Below are 18,534 nucleotides of genomic sequence, written 5' to 3' on the forward strand. Positions count from 1 at the left end.
TGTGCTTGGGATCTTGATGGGGATAACATTCAATTTGTAGATGGCTCTGGGTAGTATATTCATTTTGATTATGTTAATTCTACCAACCCATGAACATGGAATATCTTTGTGTCTTTTCCAAGTTCCTTGAGTAGTGACTCATAATTTTCAGTATACAAGTCTTTCACTTCTTTGGTTAGGTTTACTCCTAGATATTTTATTGTTTTTGTTGCTATAGTAAAAGGAATTGATTTCTGGATTTGTATTTCTTCTAGCTTAGTGTTTGTATAGAGGAATGCCACTGACTTTTGAATGCTAATTTTGTAGCCTGATACCTTACTGTATTTCCTGATGATTTCCAAAAGCTTCTTGCTGGATTCCTTAGGTTTTTCTATGTATACTATCATGTCATCTGCAAATAGGGAGAGTTTGACTTCTTCTCTTCGAATCTGTATCCCTTTAATTCCTTGCTCTTGCCTGATTGATATGGCAAGAACTTTCAACACTATGTTGAATAGTAATAGTGATAGTGGGCAGCCCTATCTAGTACCTGATCTGAGTGGAAATGCTTCCAGTTTTTCACCATTGAGTATGATGTTGGCTGTAGGTTTGCTATATATAGACTCCACTATCTTCAGGAATTTTCCATCTATTCCCATTTTTTGTAGTGTTTTGATCATAAAGGGATGTTGTATTTTGTCAAAGGCTTTCTCTGCATCTATTGATATGACCATGTGATTTTTGGTCTTGCTTTTGTTGATGTGGTGGATCACATTGATTGATTTACGTATATTAAACCAACCTTGCATGCCTGGGATAAACCCCACTTGGTCATGATGAACAATCTTTTTAATATACTGCTGTATCCGGTTGGCTAGAATTTTGTTCAGTATTTTAGCATCTATGTTCATAAGAGATACTGGTCTGTAGTTTTCTTTTTGGTTGTGTCCCTGTCTGCTTTTGGTATCAGAGTGATGTTAGCTTCATAGAAGCTGGAAGGGAGTATTTCCAGTGTCTTCAATCTTCTGGAAGACTTTTAAAAGTAGAGGTATTAGTTCTTCTTTGAAGGTTTTGTAGAATTCATTTGTAAAACCATCTGGTCCAGGACTTTTATATTTGGGGAGATTTTTGATAACTGTTTCAATTTTATTGGCTGTGATGGGCCTGTTCATGTTATCTACTTCCTCTTTACTTAGTTTTGGAAGTTGGTAGGTATCTAGGAAATCGTCCATTTCTTCCAGATTCTCTAGCTTGGTGGCATATAATTGTTCATAGAAGCCTCGCATGATGTTGTTTTCGACGGGTTATGTCGTTTTCGCCGGGCTGGCTTCACGGGCGGGTAACAGATGACCAGGGACTCATGGTTGAGCTGTAGGCAGTATCTCTTTATTCATGCAGGACGCAGCACAATCTAGGACGAGCTAAGCTAAACTCAAGGTACCCTAAAACTCACAATGCTGTCTTTATATATACTTGCCAAGTAGGGTGGAAACAGGATGTGACATAGAGAGGGTGGAGAGAAAAGTGACTGGTGAAAATAAGAGTGTGACAAGGAGGGGATCAGGGTGTGACAAAGAGGGGCGGAGCAGGTGAGAATCCTATCACTGAACCACCAATGCCCTGAAGGGAGTGCTTTATGTAAAAGTGATTTATGTAAATAGACCAAAGCTTTGAATGGGATTAAATCTATCCCTATATAGGCATATGGTTAGGCAGAAGCCAGGGGGAGCTGGCATACTATCCAACAGCATGATATGTTGAATTTCTGTGGTGTCTGTTGTGATATCTCCTCTTTCATTTACTATCCGATTTATTTGGGTCTTCTCCCTTTTTTGTTTTGTGAGTCTGGCTAAAGGTTTGTCGATTTTGTTTACTCTTTCGAAGAACCAACATTTACTTTTGTTAATCTTTTGTCTGGTTTTCTTATTCTCAGTGTTATTTATTTCTGCCCTAACTTTAGTGATTTCTGTCCTTCTGGTTGCTTTAGGGTTCCTTTGTTCTTCTTCTAGGTCTTTAAGATATGCAATTAGGCTGTTTATTTGTGCTTTTTCTTACTTCCTAATATGTGCTTGTATAGCTATGAACTTCCCTCTCAGTACTGCCTTAGCTGTGTCCCAAATATTTTGATAGCTTGTGTCTTCATTTTCATTGACTTCTTGAAACATTTTGATTTCTTCCTTGATTTCCCCTTTGACCCAGAGGTTGTTAAGAAGTGTACTGTTGAGCTTCCACATTTTGGGACTTTTACTAATATTTTGTTGATTGTTAAGTGTTAGTTTAATTCCACTGTGGTCTGAGAAGATGCTTGGGATGATTTCAATGCTCTTGCATTTGCTGATGCTGTCTTTGTGGCCTAACATATGGTCTATCCTTGAGAATGACCCATGTGGATTTGAGTAAAATGTATATTACAGTTTCTTAGTATGAATGACTCTGAATATGTCCAACAGTTCTAGTTTATCTATCTCTTCATTTAGTTCCCTTATGTCTTTATTGATTTTCTGCCTGGATGATATGTCAAGTTGAGAGAGTGGGGTGTTGAATTCCCCTACTATAACTGTGTAGCTGTTAATATATTGCTGTAGCTCTTTCAGTAGACGTTTGATGTATTTAGATGGCTTTTCATTGGGTGTACAGATGTTAATAATTGTTAAGTCCTCTTGATTGACTGATCCTCTGAGCATTAAGTAGTGTCCTTTCCTATCTTTTTTAATCTTATCTATTTTAAAGTCTATTGTGTCAGATATGAGAATAGCTGTTCCTGCCCTTTTTTTTTTTTTTTTTGTTCCTGCTCTTTTTTATGGGCCACTGGCTTGTATGATAATTTTCCATCCTTCCAGTTTAAGTCTGTGTTTGTCTTGTTGAGTTAGGTGGGTTTCCTGTAGACAGCATATTGTTGGGTTTTATTTTCTGATCCATCTTCCTACTCTGTGTCTTTTAATAGGTGAATTCAGGCCATTGACATTTATTGATATCAAAGATTGAAAATATCTTAACACCATTCTTGTAGAGTTTTAGAGTGTTCTGATATATGTCTTATTTATGATGGTCTGACTGTTTATAGAAGGCCTTTCAGAAGTTCTTTCAGGGCAGGCTTGGTGATAGTTGATTCCTTCAACTGTTGCTTGTCTGAGTAGGTTTTGATGTCTCCATCTAGTTTAAATGACAGTCTAGCAGGATATAGTATTCTTGGTTGAAAGCCTTTCTCGTTGAGCACTCGATAGATATCTTGCCATTCTCTTCTGGCCTGTAGTGTTTGTGTGGAGAAGTCTGCTGCTAATCTTATGGGTTTTCCTCTGTAGGTGACTCTTTGTTTTTCTCTTGCAGCCTTCAGGATCCTTTCTTTATCCTTATTCCTTTCCATTCTAAATATGATGTGTCATGGTGTCTTTAAGTCTGGGTTAATTCTGTTTGGGACCCTCTGGGCTTCTTGAATCTTTATGTCTTTGATGTTGTCTAGACTAGAGAAGTTTTCAGCTATTATGGCCTGAAGAATGCTTTCTTCCTCTCCCTCTCTTTCTTCCTCTGGTAAGCCAATAATGTGTCTATTGTTTCTTTTGAAGTCATCCCATAGGTCTCTGTTGTTGTTTTCAGCATCTCTTAATCTCTTTTTGAGATCTCTTACTTCTTTTTTAGTTGTCTCTAATTCATCCTCGATCTTGCTAATTCTGTCTTCAGCCTCATTGATTCTATTCTCCTGCCCTCTACTGTTTTCTGGAGTTCATCTATTTTGTTTCCCTGTTCTGATACTGTTTTAACTTGTTCAGCTAGTTGTGTTCTTAGCTCTGCTATTTCAGCTTTCAGCTCTCTTAATAACCTTAAGATAGTTAGTGTTTTCTTCCAGAGTCTCATTTGTTGTTCCTGTATTTCTGATTACAATTCTTTCAAACTCTTTACTCACTCCTGTGATTATTTCCTTAGCTAATGTTTGGATGTTGAACTCGTTATTTTGTGCTTTACCCTTTGGGGGGCTTTTAGCTGGACTGTTGTCCTGGTTAGTTTCTCCAATATTACTTCTTGTTGGTTTACCCATTTTATATATTATGTTATGAGTTCCCTCTCTTAGTACTTTTCAAATTACTGATCACTATTTCCTGAATTGACTTGTGTCTAAGTAAGGTAATTAAAGGGTTCACAGTGTGGAAGTTAACAGTTGTTTCAATAGTATTTTAATCCCTGAGTTGGAGCTCAATGGCTTAAAAGCCTCTTTTTTTTTTTTTCTTCTCTGTAGGCTATGGGAGCCTGAGGGCTTCTAACTATAAGTAGGCTTCTTAACTTAATCACTGACTCCTAACCAAGAGATAAGGCAGGGTGTGGCAGCATAGTCCTGTGGTTATGCAAAGAGACTTTCACAGCCCAGCAGCTATGCCACCAAGGTGTAGGTCTTCTCCTGAATTTCCTGGTTAGAGCTCTGTCCCCCATGTCCCTCCCTGCTGCTGCTCCAGATTCTGAGGGCAGTAGCAATGGAGACTTAGAGTTGCACTTGGTGAGTCTCCGGGGAGTCCTCTCCTCCTTTCAGCTGTCCTCTTGTTGGTGGAACAGATTGGAGGTGTTGTCTCAACTGATAGACCGTTGGACTGTTACCAGCAACTTAGTCTCTCCCTAGGCTCCTCTCTGTCACCAGCCACGTGTGTGTTTGCATTCACAGGTGATTTAGTGCGTTCCTGTAGTCGTTCTAGTCCTGTCTTGTTTCAGTCCCAGGTGGTCTCCTTTGGTATTACTAGTTGATCCGGGAGAGAAGAGGAGAGGAGGGGAGGGGAGGGGAGAGAAACAGATCTGCCCAGATGCCTTTTAAAATTTTTTTTATATTTATTTTTCATTTTCCCTTTTGTTGCCCTTTTTATTGTTGTGGTTATTATTGCTGTTGTTGTTATCATCGTTGTTGGATAGGAGAGGTGCGTTTAACCCACTGCGCTACTGTGTGACTCCCCATATTTATTCTTATTTAGCACAGGAGCCAGTGTAACCTCTGCATCTGTGTCGGTCTGTGCTCATATTCCATGGTCATAGCTAGGAACATTCTAGGTTGCACTCACTTCAGGATCAGTCTTCCTTGAGTGGCAGAGTTTCTTGACCCAGCCTCCCTGCGGAGAGTGGGGCTGTTTTTACCATTGTTGTTCTCCATTGAGGGCAAGGTCCTATAGAAGCCAAGGACCATTTTTATGGAAGTTACCAACTTATGGTAGTGACCAAGTCTTTGGTAGCTTCAGGCTTCACTCCCAGTTTATTGCTTCAATGATTCTGAGGCAGCTGGTAAACAACTAGCTGTATCTTGGATTGTTATGTAAAGCAATGCTTATCTCTCAAACATGGGGTGCTCCATAATGACCCTGGGTCCATACTCCCAGAGGGATAAAGAATAGGAAAGCTATCAGGGGAGGGAATGGGATACGGAGTTCTGGTGGTGGGAATTGTATGGAGTTGTACCCCTCTTATCCTATGGTTTTTGTCAATGTTTCCTTTTTATAAATAAAAATTAAAAAGAAAAAAAAAACAGGGTGCTCCAGTAGAAGCCCTGTGACATCAATGCTTTGCTGTGATCTCAGGTCAATGATGGCACGCACCCAGGATGTCAGTTGTTCCAAGTTCATGGAGATAGGTTTGCATCCCAACTGTCCCCCTGGAGCAGTGACATTTCTGGTGCCATCATAGAATTTTGTGTATAGTGGGGTTGTGATATGTAGGTTAGAGTCTCCAAGTGCTTTGGGGAGTAGCTGGTAAGAACTGTGACACTGCAGATGGGGTTTCTGCTTTGGGAGGGAATTGCAGAGTTTTGTAACATGGCTTGGGGATGAACTGGCACTGAGAGGCATACAAGGGGGCATTTGGCTGGGGTAGCTGGGATGCTGTAGCTAAGCCAGGGTACAATAACTGCTGCCTAGACAGGAGGGTTTTGTAGATGCTAGAGCTCTGCCAGATACCAAACACTAAGCTTCTGGAGATGCCAATAGGAGAGGGCAATTGTCTAGGGAAGAAGCAAGAAGTTCTCCTGGCCCAAGTCTGGAGAGGAAGTTGCTCCATGTAGGCTTTTTCCAGAAGCTGGAAGACACCATGGTGGTGCTAGGGGTTGAATCTGGAACCTCTGGTACCTCAGGCATGAAAGACTGCATTTGGGAGTCAGGCTGTAGCGCAGTGGGTTAAGTGCAGGTGGCGCAAAGTGCAAGGACCGGAGTAAGGATCCCGGTTCGAGCCCTGGCTCCCCACCTGCAGGGGAGTCGCTTCACAGGCAGTGAAGCAGGTCTGCAGGTGTCTATCTTTTGTTCCCCCTCTCTGTCTTCCTCTCCTCTCTCCATTTCTCTCTGCCCTTCCAACAATGATGACAACAATAATAATAACAACAACAATAAAACACCAAGGGCAACAAAAGGGAATAAATAAATAAATATAAAAAAATTGAAAAAGAAAGTGCATTTGTTATTTTTAATAGGGGAAATAATCCAACTAGTGGAACATAGGAAATTGCATACCTGAGTCACCTGGCACCACATTGTACCAGAATGGTATTTCTCTCTTTCTTATGTGAAACTCTATCTCTGTGTATCTTATATAAATTATATATTTTTGAAAAATAAGCTTTGAATGAGTCAGGCAGTAGCGTAGCAGGTTAAGCGCACGTGGCGCAAAGTGCAAGGACTGGCATAAGGATCCCAGTTCAAGCCCCCAGCTCCCCACCTGCAGGGGAGTCACTTCACAAGTGGTAAAGCACGTCTGCAGGTGTCTTTCTCTCCCCCTCTCTGTCTTCTCCTCTCTCCATTTCTCTTAGTCCTATCCAACGACAACAACATCAATAACAACAATAATAATAATAATCACAACAACCATAAAACAACAAGGGCAACAAAAGGGAATAAATAAATATTTTTTAAAAAGAAAGAAAAATAAGCTTTGAGTTCAGATGAAACATCCCAGATACTTTGACTAAGAACTATTCATTCATGGCTGAGGAGGTAGCACAGTGGTGAAGCTTATACTATACACATAAGTATTCCATGTTCAGTTCCCAGCATCAAATATACCAGAATGGTGCTCTAATTCTCTTTTAGTAAATAAAATAAATTAAAACTTTAAAAACAAAGAAGAAAACATAAAAATCTTTTTTAAAAAGATTTTTCTTACATTCATTTATTTATTCCCTTTTGTTGCCCTTGTTATTGTTGTTGTAGTTACTGATGTCATTGTTGTTGGATCAGACAGACAGAAATGGAGAGAGGTAGGGAAGATAGAGAGGGGGAGAGAAAGACAGACACCTGCAGACCTGCTTCACTGCTTATGATGTAACTCCCCTGCAGGTGGGGAGACGGGGGCTTGAACCAGGATCCTTACACCACCAGTCCTTGCGCTAAGCGCCACCTGTGCTTAACCTGCTGCACTACCGCCTGACTCCCGATAAAAATCTTTTTAACCAGATCTAGTAGATAGCTCGTTGGGTAAAGCAAATACTTTGATGTGCATGGAATCTTGAGTTCAAATCCCCGCACCAGATTGGAGCACCATGGACAACACCAAGGGAGCTAGCTCCATGGATGGTGGAATGGTGGTGCTTTGGTTTCTCTTCTTCTCCCTATTAAAAACAAACAGACTAAAAAAAAAAAAAATGAAAGGAAGCTGCTTGGCAGTTTATCAACAGTATTGCATATGTATGAGACAACCTTGGATCTATTCCATGGCACTACATTAAATAAAACTTTTCAAGCAAAATAAGAACTAAGTATCCTAGTGTACTTGTATCGAGATTGTTATTAATTGAAGCTTTATTTGACTCAGAGTGAACAAATAAGTAACACAGTCATCAGTTGCAGTGCCAGGTTGGGTTGGGGGTATTTGACTTCCACACCTAGTCTCCCTGCTCTACAAGAATAATTCGGGGGGCAGTGATCTCACAGAGAACACTATGCTTACAGCTTAGTATTCCAGCTCCACCACTTGTGAAGTTCTGCCCCTACAGGTGAGCTCCCATATGGTGGTTGACAGCTTGAATCCTGGTCCTTATGCATCATAGGGTGTGTGCTTTACCTGGTGAGTTACGTCCTGGTCCCTGGGCCTTTGCTATTTTTAAAAAGATTTTTTTATTCACTAACACAAGACAGAAAGAGAATCAGGGAGTCGGGCAGTAGTAAAGTGGGTAAGCGGAGGTGGCACAAAGCACAAGGACCAGTGTAAGGATCCCGGTTCGAGCCCCGGGCTCCCTACCTGCAGGGGAGTTGCTTCACAAGTGAAGCAGGTCTGCAGGTGTCTATCTTTCTCTCCCCCTCTCTGTCTTCCCCTCCTCTCTCCATTTCTCTCTGTCCTATCCAACAACAATGACATCAATAACAACAACAATAAAAAGAAAAAACAAGGGCAACAAAAGAGAATAAATAAATATTTAAAAGAAAGAATCAAAGCTTCACTCTGGAACATGGGATGCTGGGAACTTGAGGCCTCATGCTTCCAATTTCAGAGTCCTACTTTTTGTGCCTAAGAGTTTTGCTATTTAAATGAGTATCACAGGGGCTGAGTGGTGGCACATCCAGTAGAGCACACATGCTGCCATGTGCAAGGACCCGGGGTCAAGCCTCTGGTTCCTACCTGCGGGGGGGGGGGGGGGAGGAAGCTTCATAACTAGTGAAGCAGTGCTGCAAGTTTCTCTCTTTCTCCCCCATTCCCTCTCAATTTCTGTCTCTATCAAAAAAGAAAAAAAAAAAAAAAAGAAAAAGCAATAAAGAAAGAGAAGAAAAAATAATGGCCACTGGAAGCAGTGGTTCATCATGCAGGCATTAAGCCCAGTAGTAACCCTGGTAGCAATCAAAAACATAACACAACACAACATAACATCACACCAGCAAAATAGCTCATTTGGTTAGTGTGTTGTTTTGCCATGTGCACAACACAGGTTCAAGCCTGGCTCCCATCACATTGAAGGAAGCTTTGATACTGTGGTCCCTTTTACTCACACTCTTTCTTTCTACCCCTCTGTCTTAAAAAAAAAAAAAAAAAAAAAAAAAAGAAAGAAAGAAAGAAAGAAAGAAAAAAAAAAAATTTAAGCTTAAAAGTAGACTTAAATGTTTGAACATGGCTGTATAAGATTTTATGTACCAAAACAATTGGTGATTTGTTGGTCATAGTTTAATAACCCCTCAAAACTACCAATATGTGGATATTTGAATGATGGATCCTACATTGCCACTGAATATTTTTCAAAATAAAATAGCTGGACATGATGACTACCCCTCTGTAAGGATTACATCAGCAAAGTCAGTAATTTGCAACCTTTTTTTGTTTTTCCCTTGTAGAGATGTGGTATGGTGTGTTCCTGTGGGCACTGGTGTCCTCTCTCTTCTTTCATGTCCCTGCTGGATTACTGGCCCTCTTCACCCTCAGACATCACAAATATGGTAGGTTCATGTCTGTAAGCATCCTGTTGATGGGCATCGTGGGACCAATTACTGCTGGAATCTTGACAAGTATGTTAGACATTAAAATACCAGTCCAAACTTTTCTTATTACTAGTCAGTTAATTTCAATTCTAATTTTAGAAATATGTATGAGTGAAATGAAAACAAATAAAAAAGGTCTTTAAGAATAAGTTCTGTTTATTTTTTTCCCCTCACCCCCAAAGACTTATTAGTTGGGAAATATCATTGACTTCCTGTGTGAGATTTTTTTTTTTAAATATTTATTTTATTTATTTATTCCCTTTTGTTGCCCTTGTTTTATTGTTGTAGTTATTATTGTTGTTGTCATTGTTGGATAGGACAGAGAGAAATGGAGAGAGGAGGGGAAGACAGAGAGGAGGAGAGAAAGACAGACACCTGCAGACCTGCTTCACCACCTGTGAAGCGACTCCCCTGCAGGTGGGGAGCCGGGGTTCGAACCGGGATCCTTATGCCGGTCCTTGTGCTTTGCGCCACCTGCGCTTAACCCGCTGCACTACAGCCCGACTCCCGAGATTTTTTTTTTTTTTAATCACAGATTTCAAAGAACCATCAAGCATTATGAGATATATTTTGTGAGATAGGCCACTAGTAAAAGAATAACTGTTTTTGTGGAAGATTCAATTATTCATTTCTCCACAACTGTCATCTGGAAAATTGATAAACTTCTTTCATTTATTCAGAAATGGTTACTTTAAAGAAGAAATATAGTTCTCATGTCAAGAATTCTCTTTTAAAAAAATATTTTTCGGGCGGTGGTAGATATAATGCTTATGCAAACAGACTCTCATACCTGAGGCTCCAAAGTTCCAGGTTCAGTCCCCCGCACCACTATAAGCCAGAGCTGATCAGTGCTCTGGTTTAAAAAAAAATTTTTTTTTTTCAACTTACAGATACCAGAACACTGTATCTGTATTCTGGCATATCCAGTATCAGGAATTGAACACTGTGCTCTACCTGTTGAATTACCTCCCTGGCCACAAAACCTCTTGTTTAAAGAATAAAAGAACTCTTTATTTAGAGAAGCACCTGCTTATTCCTCTTAGGTATTTCTGAAACGAGTTGGAGCAACATTCATATTATAAATTATTTTTGCCTTTTTTTGAGAATTATAAGTCTAAGTCATTTTAAATTCATAATTTATATTTGCATAAGTTAAAAATTATGAGAAGAGGCCGGGTAGTGGCACATTTGGATGAATGCGCATTTTGCCATTCACATTTTGCAAGGACCTGGGTTCAAGCTCCTTGCTCCCTTCTGCAGGGCGGAAGCTTCATGAGTGGTGAAGCAGCTGTCTCTTTCTGTCTCTCCCTCTTCTTCTTTTTGTCTCTCCTATTTTCTTCTCCCCTTTCAGTTTCTGTCTGTCATATTGAAAGAAGGAAGGGAGTGAGGGGAGGAGGGAGGAAGGAAGGAAGGAAAGAAAAATAGCCCCTGGGAGCAGTAGATTCATAGTGCAAGCACCAAGCCCCAGAAATAGCCCTGCTGCGGGGGGAAAAGTGTGTGTGTGTGTGTGTGTGTGTGTGTGTGTGTGTGTGTGTGTGTGTGTGTGTATGGAGGGGGGACAAAAATTAAGATCCTCCATTATAAGTGATAGCTATACTTTGCTTTTGTTTTGTTTGTAATAAGGAATGAGTTTATTGGTAAGATTGAACAGGAGGAAATATACCAGTTGACTATTTCCTAGGAGGAAATAGCATGGAGACTTTTTGCCTCCAAGGTTACTGCTGGGGCTCGGCGCCTGCACATTGGATAGGACAGAGAGAAATTGAAAGAGCAAGGGAAGATAGAAGGAGAAAGATAGACACCTGCAGACCTGCTTCACCGCTTGTGAAGCGAACACCCTGCATGTGGGGAGTCGTGTGTCAAACCGGGATCCTTGAGCAGGTCCTTGTGTTTCATAAGTATGTGCACTTATCCTGGTGCTCTACCACCCGGCCTCCATGTATTTTGGATTTTTGGTATATGTTTTCAGACTTTTTTTTTCATTTTTTTCTTTTACAGTTTTCATACACACACACAAATTGAGAGGGGTGGGGGAGGGGGAGATAGAGAAAGGGAAACAGCAGAGATACCTGCAGCCCTGCTTCACCACTCTTGAACCTGCAGATAGGGACCAGGGGCTTGAACTCCAGTCCTTGCACATTATAATGTGTGTGCTTTATTTTATTTTATTTATTTATTTATTTTCCCTTTTGTTGCCCTTGTTTTTCATTGTTGTTGTAGTTATTATTGTTGTTGTTATTGATGTCATCGTTGTTGGATAGGACAGAGAGAAATGGAGAGAGATGGGGAAGACAGAGGGGGGAGAGAAAGATAGACACCTGCAGACCTGCTTTACCACCTGTGAAGCGACTCCCCTACAGGTGGGGAGCCGGGGGCTCAAACCAGGATCCTTATGCCGGTCCTTGTGCTTTGCACCCCATGCACTTAACCCGCTGCACTACTGCCCGATTCCCTTATGTGTGCTTTAGCCAGTTGTGCCACCACTTGATCCCCAGGCTTTTTTCTAGATATATGTATAAACAAATACATTTCTAAAAAGCACAAACAGTAGTTTTACTAATTTGCAACTTTAAATTTTCTCCTGTTTTGTTTTGTTTTTATGCCAGAGCACTGCTTAGCTCAGGCTTATGGTGGTGCTGGGGATTGAACCTGACACCTTTAGAGCCTCAGTCATGAAAGGCTTTTTGCATAACCATTGTATTTCCTCAGCCCTCAAGCAGAATTTTCTGTCTACTTTGTCTTGAGAAAATCTGAGGGACAGAGTGACCTCAGTTTCTCTTTGTTCTGTAGATGATGAAACCTTTCTGATAACAGGGAGAGGAAGCCAATTTTCCTTTATCTGTATTAAGGGGTTTCCATAACTGGCTTTTTGCAAATTTTTATTTGTTTACTTCTGTGCAGTGCTGGGGAAAAAAAAAAAAAACAGGGTTTTGACATGTACAAAGCTCCTTCTCTGATCCAACTTTTACTCTGTATTTTGAGTGAGAAAGTACACAAATACATATCAAAGTACTGCTCAGCGACTCATTAAATTCCATCTATTTATATCTTTACTCTCACGTAGTAGTGCCAGAGACATACTCTTCTACTATATGAGCAATATCTTGGTCTCTTGAGATTCTTAGTTTAGTATTGTTTTAATTTTTAAAATTTATTTCACAAGTGATAGGTAGATGGAAGAAGAGAGAGAAGCCAGAACTCATGCTTGTGAATTCAATATTGTATCTACTGTACTACCTTCTGGGCTGTGAGAGACTCTTGGATTTTTTGTTTTTATTATTCCTTTTTCTTTTTTCTAGTTGCAGCAGGGTTATTGTTGGGGCTTGGGGCTAGCACTGCTCCTAGAAACTTTGTCTTTTTCTTTCTTTCTGATAGAAGTTGAAAGGAAGGGCAAGGTAACACTGCTTCACCTTTTATGAAGCTTTTCCTACCCCCTACCACCACTGCCTTCATCCCTTGAGGGGCTGGGGAATCAAGGATTCGAACCTGGGTTCTTATGCATGGTGATATGTGTGCTCTGCTGGGTGCATCACCTCCCAACCCTAAGACTCTTAGTTGTTTTTTTTTTTGCCTCCAGGTTTATTGCTGGGGCTCAGTGCCTGCACCATGAATCCATTGCTCCTGGAGGCCATTTTCCCCTCCTTTTGTTGCCCTTGTTGTGGTTATTGTTGTTGTTGATGTTGTTTATTGTTGGATAGGATAGAGAGAAATGGAGAGAGGAGGGGAAGACAGAGGGGAGAGAGAAAGATAGATATCTGCAGACTTGCTTCACCACCTGTGAAGTGACTCCCCTGCAGGTGGGGAGCCGGGGGCTTGAACCCAGATCCTTACGCCTGTCCTTGAGCTTTGCGCCAGGTGTGCTTAACCCACTTGCACTACCACCTAGCCCCCAAGACTCTTTGTTTTATGCAGTAACTTTTCAAAATTGAAAAGCACATATCCGTGATTTGTAAACCATTAAGGAATAGCTTTCCTTAATAAAACCTGGAGTAATCAGCAAAACAATACATTCCTATAATGTTTAAAATTTACTGTTAAAAATCTGGAATATTTTGCTTATAATAGAATTGTAAATACTGTAGTTTTGTGATTATATTAACCTTGCCTTTTTTTTTTTTAAACACTTGAACTTTTGAACAGGTGCAGCAATTGCTGGAGTCTATCGAGCAGCAGGCAAGGATATGATACCATTTGAAGCCCTTACCTTGGGCACTGGACAGACATTTTGTGTAGTGGTTGTCTCCTTTTTACGGATTTTAGCTACCCTATAGCATACCCTTATGCTACGATGTTGAGCCTCAGATTTATAGAATCCTCACAAAAGAAGACATTGTGGAATGTAGTATTTTCTTGTTCTTCAAATGGAAGAAAAAAAAAAAAACTTGGATGGAAAAGTGTATGAACAACATCTCAGCCATTTCTTCAGTGTGAAGCTCCAGAAAATGAAGATATTTTTGAACTCCTACTGTTCTGAACAAAAACAAACCAAGATTTTTGCAGGGCAGGCATTTAAGCAGGATGATAGATGCACTTTTACCCCAGTCATGTCAACTGTACTTTTGAGTTGTTGACATCCTTTGCACTGAAATTTATAATACTCTGTAGTAACATGCAGTATTGCATATTCAGAGGAACTGTGGGAATTATTGGTTTATTTCTGATCAGAGTACACTGCACTAAAATCTTATTTAATCTGATTTTTACTATGTCTTCAAGACAGTTTGTGCCAAGTAGGTTTGGTTAAGAAGAATAGCTTTGAGAACAAATTCAGTGAAATTTAACAGGAATAAAAAATCTGTTAACACAATAGTTGCTTTGATTCTACTGTTTAAAGAAAACGAAGGCAACTACTGAAGGATGTGACTTTTTATGAATAACTACCTTGACCTCTGATTATTTAATATATTTTAAGAGATGTGAATTTGTTTTATACATTTTATGAAAATAAGCTAGCCGAATTGAGGCTTTTTCAGAATTCCTTTGCCACCTTTTCCTTTCACTTTGATTATGTTAATTTTATTTAGTGTAATTGGGATGTTGGATAGCTTGTGTTTAATTTTTTTTTTCAGTGCTGAGGCATCACACATGCACAATTTCACTGCTCTTAGGTCTATTTCATTTAGAAACAGAAAAGGAGAAACACTATAACTTGGGTGTTGTGAAACACCCATGTGGTGCTGGGATTTAAACCTGGGCCACACCATAACAAGGCATGCATTCTGCCTACCCAAGAAGGTATCTATCCAGTCCCTGCGTTTAAAATTCTAAGCCAAGGGGTTGGGAGCAGTGCACCCGGTTGAACACACATTACAGTGTGCAAGAACTAAAGTTCAAGCCCTGTCCCCATCTGCTGAGGTGGAAGCTTCATGAGTGGTGAAAGATGGCTGCAGGTGTCTCTTTCTCTCCCTATCTTCCCCTCCCCCTCAAGGTTTTATTTATTTATTAATGAGAAAGATAGGAGGAGGAGAGAGAAAGAACCAGACATCACTCTGATACATGTGCTGCCGGGAATCAAACTCAGGACCTTATGCTTGAGAGTCCAATGCTTTATCCACTGCACCACCTCCCAGGCAACTTTACCCATTCTCTCTCAATTTCTCTTGGTCTCTATCCAAAATAAATAAAATTTAAAAAAGTAAACAAAAAGATTCTAAGCCAGGCTGCTTTAGATGCTCCTTGGACAATTAGGGCACATATAAATGATACTTTAAAACATTTTGTTAATGCTTTTCATAATCATTTGTATTTATTAATGCCTTGAAAAATCATAGAAGTGTTGGTTAAACTAGAAGTAATTGTTATGGTCTCCTAGTTTTAGTGTGATTACCTAGTAGTGGGTGTTGAGTCCACTTTTACAGTATTGGGTATCACTCCCAGAAAGTGCCTAAAGTTTACTTTTCAGAAATGCCTCCACTGTGTCCCTTACATTTTGTCAGAAGAATTTATATCCATAATGGTAATGAATTGTTTAACCCAATTTTATCTATACATATTTCTCTTTTATTGCCTTTTTTTTTCTCCATTGAAAGGCCTGAAAACTGTGACTCAAATGAGAAAGAATAATAGACATAAAGGATCTGACTCTTACCACCTATACTGTTTTGTATGAAATACAATTGACGTTATCTTTTTTCAAAATAGTTTCTAGCAATTAAATCTGATATTTTTAAAGGAAATTTGTGTTTTGAGACTAAGACTAATAATAGCCTGTTAGGTCATATGCACACAAAAATATCTGTTTCATGTAAAGCAGTTTGCATGTATTTTGGGTTCTAATAATAAAAAAAGAAAGAACTAATTTAGCAGTGAAAATCAGAAAAATTACAAAGAAATCACAAAAAATTACCTTGCTGCTTTTTTTTCTAATAATTTGTCAGGGTACTTAACAAAATTATAGTGACATAAATTGACACAAGATGGAAAATTACAAATAGAGTTGGAATGCAGGAAAATGTACTTGTAAATTCACCAAGACTATTCTCCAATATCCAAATCTTCAAGCAAAATTTTTTTTGCCCATAGAGGCTTTCTTTTTAGTTCAAGTAACTATAATTTTGAAAAATATTACTTTAATTAAAAATAGGGGGACCTTTAATCCTTTATTGTGTTTTTTTTTTTTTTTTTAACAGAGTAGAGAGGGGAGGGAGAGAGAAAGGGAGTACACACATACACACACAGCAGAGCTTCACTGTAACATATACAATCCTGTGGAATTCATCTCAGGACCTTATACTTTTAAGTTCAAACACTCTAGCCACTGTGTCACATCCTGGGCCATTGTAGGAAATGTTTTTAATTAGCTCTATTCGGAAATGCCTCTTAATAGAGGATATGCCTAAAATATTCTTTTGGAATGAACTTCACAAATTGAACATGTTGGGACATTCTCCCGTGCTTTTTTTTTGTTTTGTTAAATATATATATATTTTTAATTATTTATGAGAAAGATAGGAGGAGAGAGAAAGAACCAGACATCACTCTGGCACATATGCTGCCAGGGATCAAACTCAGGACCTCATGCTTGAGAGTCCAAAGCTTTACCACTGCGCCACCTCCTGGACCACCCATGCTTATTTTTGAACATACTGATTCATTATTTAAATGTTTATGTTTATTTTAGAAGCATAAAACATTATTCCATTTTGGAAATTGTTTTTGTTTTCATCTGTTCTATACTTGCTATATTTTAATTATCCATACTATTTTTTTAAAAAAAACTTTAAATATAAATTATATCTTCAGGTTTTGAATGTTTCATTCGTCCCAGTATGTGAACATTTCCTGGTGGATAAATGTATATATATTTTGTATAGCTTGAGATTTTTGGCTTGAAATGTTTTCAGGGGAAATCTATTTACAGTGTCTATCCTTTGGTTTAAAAAAAATCTCATCTCAAATACTCAATTATTTGTGGGTGATTGCTCAGATGGAAAAATCTTGGCATTGTATTGAATGTTTTAGTTTACTAGACATGTAACCACCTTTCTCCAGCTGTGTACTAACTTTTCTACTTATTTAAGGAGGAGAAAGAACAGCCTCCAATCATAAAAACTGATTTCTTTTTATTTATTTATTTATTTACTATTGGGTAGAAATAATGAAATTGAGAGGGGTTGGGAAGTAAAGGGAAAAAGACAGAGAGACACACATGAAGGCCTGCTTCACCCCTCATGAATCTTTCACCCTGCAAATGGGGACCAGGGGCTTGAACTCAGATCCTTACACACCATAATGTGTGTGCTTAACCTGGTGCGCCACTGTCTGGCCACAAAATGTGATTTCTAGATTTTTTAATTTGAGGCCTTAGATATAAATTCATTTCATGAAACCTCAAGTCCATTACAAAAGTGTATGAATATTCCAAGATAAAGACCTGTCTTTTGTGTTGTTAACTTTCTTTTTTCTCTCTCTTTCTCTTCCTCTCCCTCTTCCTCTCTCTCTCTCTCTCTCTTTCTCTCTCTCTTTCAGCAGATTACTTCTTGGGAAATGTTCAAACTAGTGAGAAAAAAATGCAAAAAATTATTTTTTTTCAAGTCTTTAAAAATTGCATTTTGGCTTTTCATTTAATGTCTTTGACTGCTCTAGTGCGAATTAAGTTCTTACTGAATTGAAATTAGGTCATATGCCCAGTTGCAATACACACCAACCTTTCCTAAAAAAACATTTCCTAGAGTGTGAGACCCTAGTGCCATTAGCTGTCCACACAGTTTTGTGTATATGCATTTTTTTCTTTCTTTTTTTTTTGTGTTTGTGTGTACTCTGTTAAGGTGGTTGTGAATAAATTCAGTTTAGCTTTTTATATTAGGTTATTTCACTAACTTCAATAGTCAAAATGATCAAACCTTTGTACCATAGAGAATTATTTAAATTTTATTTTTCTACTGACATTTCTAATTCTGGTATAAATGTTTATTAATAAAGAATTACTTTCAATTCTGTGAACTGGAAATTTTTTTCAGTGGCCAGTGAGTTTAAATGTTTGTAAAGTCGAACTTTATGAATAGGGGCCAGGCAGTGGCAGACCTGGCTAAGTACATGTTATCATGTGCAAGGATACGGTTCAAACCCCTGGTCCCCACCTGCAAAGGGAAAACTTCACAAGTGGTGAAGTAGTGTTGCAGGTTTCTCTCTGTTTCTCTTCCTCTAGCCCCCTTCCCTCTCAGTTTCTCTCTGTCCTATCAAATTAAATAAAGACAAAATATTTTTAAATTATATATATAATTTAGTATTTAACATACATGTTTTAAGTATTTTATATTTAACCTCTTATTTATGGTCAAATTCTTGTTCAAAGATGTGATTAAACTGTACTTATTGTTACATGAAGACTTAACTCATCAACTCCACTCTAGGTTCTACATTACTAACATCAAGAAACTTTTGAACAATTTCACAGTACAATAACCCTAAGCCAATATAGTAAGTGAAACAAAATTATTTCAGTAGTAAGTCTATGTGAAGAGACACTCCTAAGGTGATTTTATTACTTTCAGTGACATCATAAATCCTTAACTGGGTTAGTCGGCCAGTAGTGCAGCACACATGGGGTGAAGCATAAGGACTGGCTCAAGGATCCTGGTTTGAGCCCATGGCTCCCCACATGCAGGGGGGTCACCTCACAGGCAGTGAAGCAGATCTG

At 39.0% G+C, this 18,534-nt stretch overlaps 1 protein-coding gene across 2 annotated transcripts in view; it reads left to right on the plus strand.

Annotated features, from left to right (window-relative positions):
* Positions 1-17,828, plus strand: part of TMEM170A (transmembrane protein 170A) — a 36,180-nt gene extending 18,352 nt beyond the window's left edge. Inside the window, exons 2-3 of one of the 2 annotated variants that reach the window (XM_007527572.3) lie at positions 9,252-9,422; positions 13,536-17,828. In XM_007527572.3, coding sequence (XP_007527634.1) covers positions 9,252-9,422; positions 13,536-13,666 — 302 coding nt within the window. In that variant the 3' untranslated portion in view covers positions 13,667-17,828. The remainder of the gene's footprint in view (positions 1-9,251; positions 9,423-13,535) is intronic. The other variant, XM_007527573.3, reaches the window with a different exon arrangement.
* Positions 17,829-18,534: the final 706 nt, after the last annotated feature.

This window comes from Erinaceus europaeus, chromosome 2 (assembly GCF_950295315.1).
Source record: "Erinaceus europaeus chromosome 2, mEriEur2.1, whole genome shotgun sequence".
Lineage (NCBI taxonomy): Eukaryota > Metazoa > Chordata > Mammalia > Eulipotyphla > Erinaceidae > Erinaceus > Erinaceus europaeus.